This window comes from Sceloporus undulatus, chromosome 6 (assembly GCF_019175285.1).
Source record: "Sceloporus undulatus isolate JIND9_A2432 ecotype Alabama chromosome 6, SceUnd_v1.1, whole genome shotgun sequence".
Taxonomy (NCBI): domain Eukaryota; kingdom Metazoa; phylum Chordata; class Lepidosauria; order Squamata; family Phrynosomatidae; genus Sceloporus; species Sceloporus undulatus.
This window is the reverse complement of record NC_056527.1, coordinates 42,402,477-42,417,219: the sequence shown is the minus strand read 5'-3', so window position 1 is coordinate 42,417,219 and position 14,743 is coordinate 42,402,477. Positions and strand designations below refer to the sequence as shown.

The following is a 14,743-nucleotide window of genomic DNA, read 5'->3' as shown; positions in this document are numbered from 1 at the left end:
AGTCCCATAGCTACCACCTCACATACATGGGGGATTGTGACACATTTTATCTTCAGTTTTTGGCAAGACATGCTGTCTGGAACTCTGGTAGAATTTGGTTTACGGAGAATAGCTTTCACACTCTTCTAAGTAAATTTCCTGCTATCTTTCTCCTAGTAAAGATGATTGTGTTGCAAGGAGCAGTGTTAAAAATGCACTGTTTCACTGCTAATTTTCAGTGTCTCATAAGCAAAATCATTTTAAAGTGTCATACTGCATATCTGCTGCACTTTAAATAAATGATAGTATAAATATGGAATGGTAAAACTTTCAGTATTATAAAGCAGCAGTGAGAGCTGCTGCCAGTGCTGGTTAAAGTGTTGGACTACAACTCTGGAGACCAGGGTTTGATTCCCAGGGTGACCATGAAATCTATTGGGTGAACTTGGGCAAGTCGCACACTCACAGCCTCAGACAGTGGCAAACCTCCTCTGAACATATCTTGCCAAAAAAAGAACCCATGATAGGCTTGGCTTAGGGTTGCCATAAATCAGAGATGACTTGAAGGCACACAAAAACAACAACAACAAATGTACATTAGACTAATAAACCCAAATTTCCCTATGCTTTGGCTTTAAGTAAGTGAGGTGTATGGTGTCTTTTTAGATGCAACTCATGACTCTTGCTCTAAATTTTCAAAGGGTTGGGTAATGTGATACAGGTCTTTCAGATCTTTACAGTGGTTAGTTAATATTGATGTGTTAAAGCAATCCATTTTGGGGAAGATGCAGTAGAAACTGAGATATAGTTATGGGGAGGGGGGGATAGAAAATGAGAATGTTGCTGCTCCTTTAAACGAGATATGCATCCTCTCCAAAGGAAATTTTCCTTCAGTCCTCAAATTTCTAGCATGTTAGTAACTTCCAACTTCTGCTGAGCATTTAGAAATACAGTTTCAACATCCAATGAGAAGGGGCAGGCAACGTTACCAAGAGAATGTGTTTACAGCAAATAGAACAGTTATGTGTGTGAATGATTTTTAGTTGTCTCACTCTCTGTAATGCTGGAAATTTAGGACTGAAGGAAAATTTCATTAAGTAGGGTAATGTGGTCAACCCCCCTCCCCAATAGCTACACATGAGTAGAAATATTTCTGAGTCAGGAAAGAGTTGTTTATTCCTCCTCCCATCTATTTAGCCTGTCTTTCTTCTCAGAGCCTGAAGCTGAACTTCACTACCATAAGTGATCCTTAAACAGGATTTCCTGCAGTTTTATTTTAAAGATCATTAAGATCAGCAGTACTAGAGGATGGGGCCTAACTCTTTCCCTTGCACCATTTTCACAGTTTTCTTCCAAAGCTGCTCTTTGCTTAACCATGCAAAGCATGCCAGCGTTAATGTAGGTACCTTTCCTTTGGGAAAACAAGTAGGTTTAAATTTGTTTTCCAGCATTACTGTCCTATGTCAAGTAAGGGATCTTGAATCTACTGTTATGTTGTTGTTGTTGTTGTTGTTGTTGTCTAAGTGAGTCATGTCTAATTTACCTCTACAGTAATTGTACAGCAAAGTGTGTGGAAAAGTGATGCAGATGCTACTGCATCTGATATTCCCTGCTTCTGCTCCTCACAGTTCATGGGTAAGAACTTCTGGATTAAGAGATGTTCTGTGTTCTATGTGCCAGATCTCATTTCTTGGGCAGTTGTCTACAAATAAATAGCATCCTTCCTTTGGCTCATGCAATTTAGGTTTGGCTAGGAGGAAATACAATAGGCCAATAGTGAGTGGAAATAATATTTAGACTAAAATCATGTTGGGACATTATGCTAGCTAAAAATAGTTGCGGTTGTAATTTTTCAGAAGTACAGCCTGTAATGCAGACACAAACACACCCAAGCCCTGCCATTTTCTTGCTGGCTGGGAAACTAATTGATTATTGCTCAAGGAATTGGAACTTGTTGTGCAATCAGTTGCACAACCATGGAATCCAATGTAACCTTACTGATAAATGTAATCTTGCACTGCATAAATATATTGTGTAACAATAATAAGAAGGGTTGTAGGTTGCAAACATATGCCTGTCTGCTAAGGAATAAGCCACTTTGATTTGAAATGGAAATCAGTTAGAAATGTCAGCTTGATTGTTAGATTATTATAAAGGAGTCAAGACCCCTGTTTGTGTCATTCTGCTCAGGGACTGTTTTTAGTATCTATCTGTATCCCAATAATTCTTCAACTAATATTAGTTTAATATGTCACAAGTGACACCCAACCAGGAATTCCCAAAGAAACGTATTTTGTGCAGTGGAAAATCTGGTGGATCTTTTTAAGTCTACATTGTAAAGGCTTTAAAGGCTTTTCTTCAACTATTTAATTTCAGATTACTGTATTAGCAATACATTTCAATGAAGATTGGACTTCAGAATGTAGTTTTGTGCCTTTGTGAAGTGATGGAAGTGCATTAGACATTCTGTATAGCACCAAACCTCTATAACTTCCAGAATTTCCCTTATGTACTGGGGGATTCTGTGTATTTTAGCCCAAGAAAGCAACTTTTTCAAACACTCCATAGTGCCAGCTATCCACATTTATAAAGAATGAGAGGACAGGTCCAAATCTCAAAGTGGGAGTTTGAAGTCTAACAATGGACGCAAGATGAGCAACAGAGGAAGGTTAGCAAAATGAAAGTAGGTCAAGTTGTGTTATATTCCCCAAATATGGAGATTCACCAAAAGCTCACTGTTAAAAGATATATATTAGATGCACTGGTTGTGAAGCTGCATACCAGTTACTATACTAGAGTAATTTCTTGAGCTAGAGTACTAAGGAAGTACACATTGTAGGAATCTATTTGCATTTATAATGCACTGGGCATGCAGTAGGATTCAGGCTTAATGAAATGTTTGTGATAATGTATGTTGTACATTGGAAATGCATTGTGTTTATTCTCCTAACTGGGAGTTAATCCAGACACATCATATTTATTTAGTACCTTCCCCCTATTCAATTAAAAAGTAATGTTAAAATTATTGCTTTAAATCGTACTACAATTGTATAGAACCCAGCATGTGAAAATGCCATGCATGGAACTTATAAGGGCATTGTACTTTCACAATCCAGTTGTTCCAACTGTTGGACATTTATGTTGTTCATGCAGGGAGATGTCATAGACCTCTCTTGAAGGACAGCCATGGCAGAGAGCAATGTGGCAAGTGGGGAGGGAGAGGGGGGAGAAGGTCACATGCTACTCAATAGTGAGCAGCTTTGTCCAGTTGCCTGTTGAAAAATTATAGGTGATTTCTTAAGAGAGCCAATGTGGTGTAGTGGTTTCAGTGTTGGACTAGGACACAGGGAGACAGGGTTTGAATCCCCACTAGGCCATGGAAACCCACAGCATGACACTTTCTCAACCTCAGAGGAAGGCCAAGGCAAACTCTCTCTGAACAATCTTCCCTAGGAACCCCGTGATGGGCTCACCATAAGTTAGAAATTACTTGAAGACATTCAACAACAGTAATTTACTAAGACACTCATTTTGTAATGGCTTGTCTCTGAGGTCCCTTGCAAAGCCTACCATTGAAGTGATAAGATACCTCTGGACAGAGCCAGATTCTTTGGCTGGACTTCAGCAGAGTGCACAAGCTCTGTAGAATCTCAGCCATAGAATCTCACAGCCTGGTAGAACTTCTTAGACAAAAAGGTCTAAAACATACTGCAGAAATAATCCAGTTTGAGGCCACTTTAACTGTCCTGGCTCAGAGCTATGGGATCCTGGGAACTGTAGTTTATTGTGACCAGAGCTCTCTAATAAATGTCTCACAAAATGACAGTTCCTAGAATTCCATAGCACTGAGCCAGGGTAGTTAAACTAGCCTCAAACTGCATTATTTCTACAGTGTTTTGGACTAAAGAGACCCATCTGTTTAATCTTGGAGTGTGTGAAAATATCCAAAGTGGTAGAACACGCAGCTCCTTGGGGTGTCATCCTTATTTCAGCTAATGAAAGTGCATTGAACAATACCACAGAGAGGGAAATGTTGCATTGCACAGGTGATGTTTTTTGGAAATATCCCAGTAGAATTGCTCACAGTTTCTGCCTTAGTTTCCTGTCTTGTCCCCTTACCTTTACAGCAGAGGTGGGCAACTCAGTCTTCAGTTTCTGTAGCTTGCAACCCCCCTCAAGCCTATCCATCATAGCTAATGACAAAGGATTATGGGAACTGCAGTCCAACCTGCAAAGTTGTTAAAGACAGATCTTTCTATCTTTTTAAGTTTTGTTTCAGCTGTTTCCAGAATCCTTCTGCATATTGCAGAGACTATTGGCAGTGAATAAAATGCAAGATAATAAATATTGGCATTATTGAACAAACCGCCTTATTTTTGAGATACTTACTTTATCATAGCCGAAGTGTTTGCGTGGTAGGATGGAGACTAGATTACATGAAGCAGATTTTCCTTACGTTTGTAAGCTATTAATGTCTCCTAATGAATTATTGCTTAAAACAAAGAAGAAAAGAAATGGCCAAAAATAAAAGCTACAGGCACAGAACCATACTTCCATCCTGAGTGCCCTCTAGTGTTGTACAATGGAAGTTAGGATGCTTCTGTTTAAAAAGGGTAAAGTATTCAGGACATGCTGTGAAACTATACATTTTGCCTTGTGCTTATAACAGATTAGTGAAACATCCACCTATGACAGTGTAGCCCTCCAAATGTTGTTTACTGCAAGTCTCATCAAGCCTAGCTAACATAGTCAGTGGTGAAAGACCATGGGAACAACACAAGTTCCCCATCCCTGATTTGTTTCCATGAACTATGGTGAATGCATGTAGTACTGGAGAGCATCTGTATGTTACCTTACAATAGAATTTTTGGAAGCTCTGATGTGGATAAATACAGATTAAGTATCCCTTATTTGAAATGCTTGTAACCAGAAATGTTTTGGATTTTGAATTTTTAAAATTATTTTGGAATACTACCGTATACATAATGAGATATCTTGGAGTTGGGACCCAAGTCTGAACATGAAATTCATTTATAGTTCATATACACCTTATACACATAGCCTGAAGGCAGTTTTATACACATTATTTTACACACAAAGTATAAACATAGCCAACTCCTTTCCAGGCAAGCATTCTCTGAAGATGCCAGGCACAGATGCTGGCGAAACATCAGGAAGCAACTCTTCCAGAACATGGTCATATAGCCCGAAAACCCCACAAAAAACTATAATATTTTAATAATTTTGTGCCTGAAACAAAGTTTGTATACACTGAACCATCAGGAAGCTAAAATGTCACTATTACAGCCACCTATGTGGACAATTTTGGATTTTGGAGTATTTCAGATTTCTGGATAAGAGATAATTGACCTTTCATCATTGTAACTGAAAGAATATATTATTTGCTGAAGGACATTATCAATCTTGCATTTGGTGAGCATTTTATAGATGAAAAATAATAATTAGGCAATTTAATGTTGAACTATACATATATAGTCAGCCCTCCGTATTCTGCAGCCACATATTCAACTATCCACAACTGGAAAATATTCTCCCCTTCCCCGCTAAAAAAATTCCAAAAAGCAAACCTTGATTTTGCCATTTTATATAAGGGACACCATTTTACTACACCATTGTATATAATGGGACTTGAGCATTCATGAATTTTGGTATCCACGCAGGAGTGAGTGGGTCTTTGGAACCAAACCCCAGCAGAGTCTAAGGGCTCACTGTTATGGAATTCCAGTGACTTGAAAACATCACTAGCATGTTTTGTAGATTAGCAGTATGGCAGATTGGTGTCTCCTGTAACACAACAAAGATGCAGTCAAATTTGGGACTTTTATCGCCACACTAATAAGTAGCATTTTCGTACATTTGCATCTAGTCTGCTTCTCAGGAACATAATGCAGCTGTTTCTCTCATTGGGGTGGCTTGTCTTCTTCCTGGGCTTCTTCTTATGAAATGGAAAAGAGGAAACAGTTTGGCGTGTGCATAGAAGCTTTCAGCGTATAGCAACTGTGTTGAGTTCAGTGCTCCAGTAGCTACTTCTATGTGTGGTACGCATATGACAAAGCATTTATAGTGCTAAAATAATCAATCAGTTAATGGTCTGTATAGCAGTTTCAGCGCAGCACATTCATTGTGCTTATGTTCTTAGAAGAATGAGTTTATGGCAACAGTGTGTGTTGCATATTTAGTCAGAACGTAATGTCCCAAACTGATGATGACACAATATATACATATGTATGAAGAAAATATGCAGCTTCAGCAAAGTTATCTCCACAGATGCAGCTGAATTTTGCCATTAGTTCCCAAAAAGGGAAGCGTTTTTCCAAACAATTATTTTTCTTCCTAGATGCTTCCTTGTCCCTGTGATCAGAGGCTTTCTTAATGTCAACTGCAGTTTTGTGTGTTTATATGTATGTGAATGTGTGTTGCTTGATATAGAGCTTCAGTGTACAGTTTTTCACAGTACTATGAAAACTTGTAGCCACATGTTATGAGAAACAGGTTTGAAGGCTTCATGGAGTAGAACTTGTTTTTCATCCTTTCTGTAGCACTTGCCTGAAGAACTGGTGGGGGAGCAGCTTCCTAATTTTAAAAGAAGATAAGTTGGAAAGTGTCCTTCAGCAGCTCTGGTTTGAGTGGCATTGTGTTTGTATCATTGATAACAAAGCCCCCAATCACATATGCTGACAAATCTAATGTATGCACCTTTTCCTTCCCCCAGGCAATAAAAAAACCGATTATGTTAATTTCTATCAAGGTTTGTGGGACTGTACCGGAGATGTTCCTGATGAGCTGACATTCAAACGTGGCGACATTATCTACATTCTCAGCAAGGTACTGTATCCTACAGAGAATAGATAGGTGAGAGGAGAGAGTTGAAATTTTAAAAGCAGCAGCAACATCAGCAAGCAGTCTTTGAGGGTGAAGGGAAATTGACATTTCCTTTACATCATCCACATTCAATCCAAAGTTCCTTTCACATTAATTATTTTGTCAATTGAATGTAATCACATTTGCAGTGTTATTGTGCAACAGGAATCGTCTTTAAGTCTTGTTTATCTGTACTTAGAATTTTAGCTATTTGCTGCTGTGTAACTTCCCTCTGAAACAATGAGTCCATTGCATGTATAGCCTTGTCAGCTACTTAGTGTGTATGTGTGTTTATTCCTCTTCCTTGATATGTCTTGTATCTGCTGATTGTTGAATATTCTTGCATATCACAGTTTGGTCTCGAAAGCGCTCTGGGTTGTCTTCATTTGTGTGTTTTGATTGATTTGGCTAATGTTCAGTTCACTGTATTGGCTTTTTTCCAGCAAAATGGTATGAGCTAATGTACAGTAACATCCAAAACCCACAAAACAGTGATACCTTTATTGGGACAACCAAAATGAAGAAATAAAGGTATCACTGTTTTGTGGATTTTGGTATGATGTATTATAAGTGCATTTTCTACATTTGCCAAAGAAGGTAGAATTCTGCACCAAAAACAATTTTGCAAGTGTGAGACAAAGCTCCAAATTGACCACATTAAGACATTATTGTGCAATGATAATAGTTATGTCTGTTTGAGAGAGAATGCTACTGAACTCAGTAGCACTTCAAACACTGATAGCATTGTGCTGTTGGTTTCATTTAGAGCTCAGACTATAAGCTATGTTTAAAAACATAGCATGTGATTTACATTTTCTATTTTTAACATTCAGGTAAAAAAGAATAGTCCCATTTGAGCTAGGGACATCATGGTACTGTTGGAAAGATAAAACACTATCTAAGCTTTTTTATTATTATTATTCATAATTCTCCTTCCCTACATAAAGAGAGAGAGAGAGAGAGAAAAAAAAATCTCTGTTGCCATATTGTAGGATCCCTCCCCATTTCTTTAAAGCTCCCATGTTGCTAGGAAGGGGGAGTTTTAAAATTAAAATCAGCTGGGGAAAAGGATTAAATCTCCCTACTCATGAGTGATGGTCCCAGTAGCAGATTGGTACCATAGGGCTTGTACAGATGAGAAGAAAGGGGCGGCCAGAGGCTGCCCCTTTCTCCAGATCATTGCCATGGCAACCACATGGGCGCAGCAACGATCCGCTCCAAAACGCAGGTTGTTTTTGTGCCACTGCCAAGGTGCCATTAGTGTGTGGTGTTCTTGTGCACCACCCTGTTTGGATGTGGCACAGAAGGCATGCCATCGACCCATGTGCTGTCTGAATGCGCACACGCCCGAAATGGCTCTGGGAGAGTGTGAAGCGTCCAGACGCTCCGCTCTCCTGAGCTCTAATTTCAGCCCCAGGCTGCCGCAAAGCAGCGGTCTGTACCGGGCCATACACAATAAATATTAAAAAGGAAAATGATCATAAACTGCATACTGTGTAATCATTACAGCATGTAGTTCTGTTCTAAGGAAGCTTCCACAAAAAAGGCTACTTGTTGTTGTGTGCAAGACATTTCATTTCTTACTGTACAGAAATTAAAGGGTCACCCTGCCACTTAACCACTACTGTGCCCTAGATGCTTAACAGAATTCTGAGCGACTGCTCTCTGGATTCAATCACTGTTGTGTGTTTACTCTTGAGATACTCACATACCATGCAAAGTGCTTATCATCAAAGAAATATTAAAGTACCTAGAACCAACAATACAAAAAATCATTTTGCTAATATAGCTAGAATCTGCCTTTCTTCTATTTCAACCCAAATGCAGTAAATAAATATGATTTATAGTGTCACTATTTTTCTTAATCTTTATCTGAGGGCTTGGAAAAGTTTTTTTAACTGTAACTCCCAGAATCCCCCAGGCAGCATAAGTGGTGGTTGGTAGTTCCAAATATAACTTCCCCAGTCTCTGCCTTGTCTTGGCATCTCCATATAACAACCATATGAAGCCAGTTGTTCTTGTTCCCATTTTACAGAAAGGGAACTGATCCTAACTCAGAGTCCCTGCCATAGAAGAAATTTGAATGCAGTTCTTCTTTGTGGTTTCTGTGAGTCACCCAATTGGGTATTTCTCTGCTGACGCAGAAATGCCCAAGTTTGACTTCCCAGATGACCAATAAAAGAACTACAGTTATAGATATGTAATCTGCCCCATCTCCTGTGTGCAAACCCAGCATGTTCCCCTCTCTTAAACACAGTAGACAGCTTCTGTACTTTTAGTCAGCTGATGGAATTCTGTGTACATTCTTACTCCCAATGAACTGAACAAGGATTACTCCCAAGGAAGTGTGCAAGGCACTGTGCCTTATCCTTTATTTTGCATTTCTTCCTTACTGTACCTTTCTAACTAAATAATCCACAAAAGAATGCAATTTCCTGTGCTGTGTTAAATTTCTAAAACCATTGAACCTACCCCTACCAAGTACCAGTATTATATTTTGTTTTTTTAATGCTCAAATTCATGGTTCTTTTGATGGCAGACTAAAAGCATTAGGTCTCTTTAGGGCCCGAACAGACAGGCCAAAATAAAGCTGCTTCGGGTCACTTTGGAGGTATGCTGTTTAAATGATAGATACGTCCTAAGAGGCCGGAAGCTGCACCAAAGCCATGCTCCAGTCCTAAAGACTGAGTGCAGCTTTGGCACGGCTTCTGGCCTCTTAAGATGTGTGTGTCATTGAAACAGCATACCTCCAAAGTGACCCGAAGCAGATTTATTTTGGCCTGTCTGTTCGGGCCCTTTAGTTTCCATCTTCTATTAATACCTTGTTTAAAGGTACATTTGTCCTTGGCTTTAGGTTTTGGTCTGTCGTAGTTCGTCTGGATATATGAATATTTTCTGCTCAGCAGTCATTTTCTTCTTTAAAGCTGCAAAGAAATTTAGCCAATATTCAGCCTATTGTCGGTTAGACTCTTGCAATGTTTTAAACAAAATGAAGTTTCCTGTCATCACTGGATTTAAGGGCTTTGGCAAGCAAAATGCCAAGGGATAATCTATTTGGATTTCCAAGGTACATGGTCTGAATGGGTATTACTAGCCAGACAAAGAGTTTGTTAAATATACTCTCAAGGTAAAATACAGCTGAGAGCTTCTGAAATTTAATGACTTGAACAAATATTTCTCAACTCTGTAAATTAATACGTCAGCTTCATAGTGCCTTGTTGATCCTTGAGCCCTTTTTTCTTTATACATTTTTACACCATCTAGTGGTTGCAAATGAGAGATGCAGGTGCTGAGAGACACTAATGTGTGTGGTTCCAAAATGGTGTCATAAATTCAACTTCAGCTTGATCTTAGCTATTTCTTATTACTTTCTAACCATATATCATATCCTTGTTGACATTAATCCTGTGGAAATCCTATTCTGCTGATAAGGAATTAAGCATAAGTATTATATGGTGTAGGAAAAATGCAGCATGAGCTAAAAGATAAAGTACTTGTGTAGACACAAAACATTATTTCAGCTGAGAAAATTTAAATAACAGCAGTGCCAGGTAGAGTGAGAGGAGCAGAAAAATATATCCTTGGAACTCCTATCCATAACAGCTTTGTGGGTGGGATCTACCAAAATAAATAAATAGACATTAGCTGTGCTATGTGTTTTTCTATCTCTTGATATACTCCTCCCTCCTTCTCCCGAAATATTCATAGTGTTGAAAACAATTCCACTTCAGAACAGTTGGCTCTTACATGGGTTTTGAAAAGACCATATACCACATTTGGGATAGCTTTAATTTATGGCTCTGTTTGCACATTTAGTTGTCCAGCAGTCTCTATAAGTGATGAGTACTGCATTCATGTCAATGGGCCATAAATAAGTTTTAAGTAGATTTCGGTATTTCAGAACTTCATGTTCTTTAATATGAAGTGCTGTTTTACTGTGCAAAAAAAAGATTTTCTCGGCAGCAATTGGGACTGCTTGACATTTTAGGTCCAAACCTGGAGATATGCCTATGAAAATGATTATTGAAATATATTTCTAGTTGTACCTTATATAGTTGTTGTTGCTGTGTGTCTTCAAGTCATTTCTAACTTATGGCAACCCTAAGACCTATCTGTCATGGGGCTTTCTTGTCAAGATTTGCTCAGAGGAGGTTTACCATTGCCTTTGCCTGAAGCTGAGAGCATGTGGCTTGCCCAAGATCACCCAGAGGCTTTCATGGCTAAGCAGGGAGTCAAACCCTGGCTTCCAGAATCATAGTCCAACACTCAGACCACTGCATCACAATGACTCTCACCCATTATATCTCCTATAAATGAAATGTTCCCAAGATTATAGCTCTTTACTGTTGTTTGAATGGGGAAAAAACAATAATAAAGAGAAACAGTCACCACATGTTTCCAGAATAATTCAATTTATGATTGTAGGTCTGCTTCCCAGAACTATACCTCTGAATAACTACTTAGTGTGTTGTTTATTTTTCTTACTTGCTTTTTCCTGGCATTTATGGAAGATTAATATTTTGTGGTTCCTGACCCCCCATAATAAAACATCAACATTTTATATGTCACTGAAAATTTATTGGGATGATAACACTCAAAATGGATCCAGCCAGAATCATTGAAAACAAAAAATGTGGGTTTTTTTCCTTTCCTTCTTGCTACATTTTAAAACCAGGTGTTAAAATGAAAGCCTAAATTGGATGAGGTTGAGATGGAATGACAATAAAAGACCCCTTAGCGGCCTTATACCTTAATTTTAGTAGTTCATTCTGCACTCTAGAAAGGATACAGGATTTAGCTGAAACATCCCATGTAAAATGCAGATCCTGTTATTTTGTGATCCATGAATCCATTAACTGATTGTTCAGCAGTACATAAACATTTAGCATAAATTTGCACTTTTCTGTTGAGGTAAGAATTTTGTTTAGGTGCACATCGTTTCCCACACTAAATAATGGGCAGGATTAGGGTTATCTTGTCATGAGATGATTTCAGATAATAAAAACACCGAGGTTCTTGTGGCTGATATAAATTTTATTGCATTCTCTTTCAATGTATTCACAGACCTTTTTATTCATTGTAACAGAAATCTGGATTCAAACACTTGCTGTACAACCAGATATCCTGCCAGCCAGAATTCTACATTCCTATTTTGAGAGCAATAAATAATAATTACTGGGTTATTGAGGTTGCCATACCTCAAAGAGTAGGGATGTAACTGTACTTATTTCCTGTTTCTAATTCAGCGCATGCCAGTCCAGTACAAGGCTAACTGTCCTGAAAAATGAAGTATATCCTCAACAATTTGCTTCAGCACCTGCAAAGCTTTTACTACACATAAATAGTGCTCAGTGTTGTCCTATTATTTTTTAATAGTAGAAATAGAATACGTAGTACAGAGGTAATATATTACCAAGGTTTTTCCTCTAACATTGTGGTATACCCAGAAGCCCAGCCCAGCAGAATAACTGACATGATACCTGTTGCACACTTACTCTAGAATTATTCCTTGGAGATTATCAGATGGGGGGGAGCAGAAATAAAAGGCATACTCCCGGTAAAGTCATACAATCGCACTGAAGATTTTCAGACACATTGCGCTTATCCAGAACTTAACCCACAAAGAAACAGCAGTGCTCCAGCAATAAACCATTCATGGGACAATCTATGCCTTTTTCTTACCTGATTTTCCCCCATCTGATAATCTCCCTTGTCTTGGATACTTTACTGGGATGTGAAAATCTTTCAGTTTTGATTTAGTTGAATTTGGCCAAATTATAGCAGCATTTTCTTTTCATCCTTAAGAAGAATAAGTTGTAAGACTTTGTCTTTTCTTCATGCCCTGAAATTGATATCCTTTTTTTTGCATTTTGCATTGTCTTTCTCTATTTTTTTCTGAATATACACATTTTAGGCATTTTGTCAAAATGGCTGTGAACTAACGAACTCTCTTTCTGGTATGGGATTTCAAACTGTTGGAAATGTTTGATGAACAGGTTAATTCCCGAGTGTTATAGTCCTGTGAGAAGGATTTACCATAATAAAGATATTTAACCAGATATCTGAATCATAGAATCAGTAATTTAGAAAGATAGAAAAGGCAATCAAACCCACCCCTTTGGTTACCATCTTTCAACAACCTCCACAGATCATCCCAAGTTATTCAGGCCATAGTATAGCTTAAGCTCACAAACTGAATATATTTGCATTGATTTAGAGACTTAGAATATTAGTAATAATTATTCATTAGCACAAACCTAACTGCTTATTCACTTGTCTTAAGACTGACTCTGAAGAGGTGCAAACGTACCCCAAAGAAGGAGCTGACTTTTCCTAAAATAGACTCCTGCTGCTACTTGAAGAAAAGGCATTTTACATTATCTTTTTAAAAATATATTTTTATTGAATAAAACTACATAAAATAAAGATTGAATTAATACAAATAACAGAAAGAAATTGCAAAAGACAAAACTATGTATAACCTACCAAAAAATGACAACTAACAGAATAACGAAGAAAGAGATGATTTACAGCTGTCTTCATTGCAGGTATATTTCATGCATTAATTCCCACCCCTCTTTTAACTATTACACTTCATCTAAGTAAATAACGCAGGTTAAGCAAGAAAAAACAACTATCCTTAAACTACCCTCACTCTTTTTCAAAAAGTCAATTATATTAGATTACTCCTATATCTTTCATTCATATATCATTAAAAATCAAACATTAGTAATGATTTTCCTTTTATCCTAATAAATAACAATTTTAGTCACTTTATCCCATCATTCAAAGCCTCTCCCCACCTTTACTGTAATTTAGATACATTTTTTTCAGTATTTTCAATTCTTTATTTCCAAAGTTTCAGCGATTTCTAGTAATACACTTAAACCTTCCATATCCTCCAGAACCAAATAAAATCTATCCCATTACATTTATAACTTGGGTTGAATCTTCACTTGAGCGTGGGGGTTTTTTTGGGCGGGGATCTCAAAAGGCAATAAAAACTGAACATATAACACCTGATAAGGAAGAGTCCTAAATAAGTTTTTTCCTGCATATATTATCATCTGGATGGCTTAAGGATGAGCAAATAATAATATGGGCTGTATTATCATCAGGATCATCACCACCACCATCATCTATTTATATAGCACCATCACTGTGCATGGCACTTTTCAAGTAAAACAACAGCAAAACACTTTCTTGCTTTCAGGCTTACAATCTAATTAAGATATGACACATAAGGAAAAGGGGATGGTAGTAAGTCCTCATACCCCTTTTGCAGCATGTCACTTCATTTTTTGCAAACTGACATTGTCTCTGAAGAGGGAAACCAATTGCCATCTAGAAATATACTCTCTCCTTTCTGTCTCCTTTTCTCCATTTGTGTTGTTTTTGTTGTTCTTGCCATTAATTGCCTTACAAATACTCAAATTCCTTTGCACTTCACAGAAGTGGGGAATCTGTGGCCCTCCAGATGTTTCAACTGCAACTCCCAGTGTCTGCTAACATTTCCCATGCTGGTTGAGGTTTCTGGGGACTGAGTGGGCAAAGGTTCTTCTGCTCTAAAGAGAACATTCCCTGTGTTGTTATAACACAGACAGGTGATGATATCTCAGGCTTCTGTAATAAATCTTTCAAAGGGACTTTGTTGTCCAGTTCTAGTAGGGATAAAGAATTGAACAGACCTTCAATTGACTTTAGCTGACCATTGGCCATATGGGCAAGAGATGATGGGACTAACAACATCTCAAGGGCCACAAGTTCTCTCTTGTTTTGACCTCCCCAAGACTTTGTTTGGTACCAAAAACTGAGACACTACTGCTACAAGATAAGCTTTGTTGATATAAATGATGCAACAGAGAGTCTACAGCAGAAGAAG

General features: G+C 38.0%; 1 protein-coding gene across 4 annotated transcripts in view; it reads left to right on the top strand.

Annotated features, from left to right (window-relative positions):
* Positions 1 to 14,743, top strand: part of SKAP2 (src kinase associated phosphoprotein 2) — a 149,263-nt gene that overhangs the window by 122,235 nt on the left and 12,285 nt on the right. For 3 of the 4 annotated variants that reach the window (XM_042474651.1, XM_042474653.1, XM_042474652.1), the window contains exon 11: positions 6,713 to 6,825. In XM_042474651.1, coding sequence (XP_042330585.1) covers positions 6,713 to 6,825 — 113 coding nt within the window. The remainder of the gene's footprint in view (positions 1 to 6,712; positions 6,826 to 14,743) is intronic. The other variant, XM_042474654.1, reaches the window with a different exon arrangement.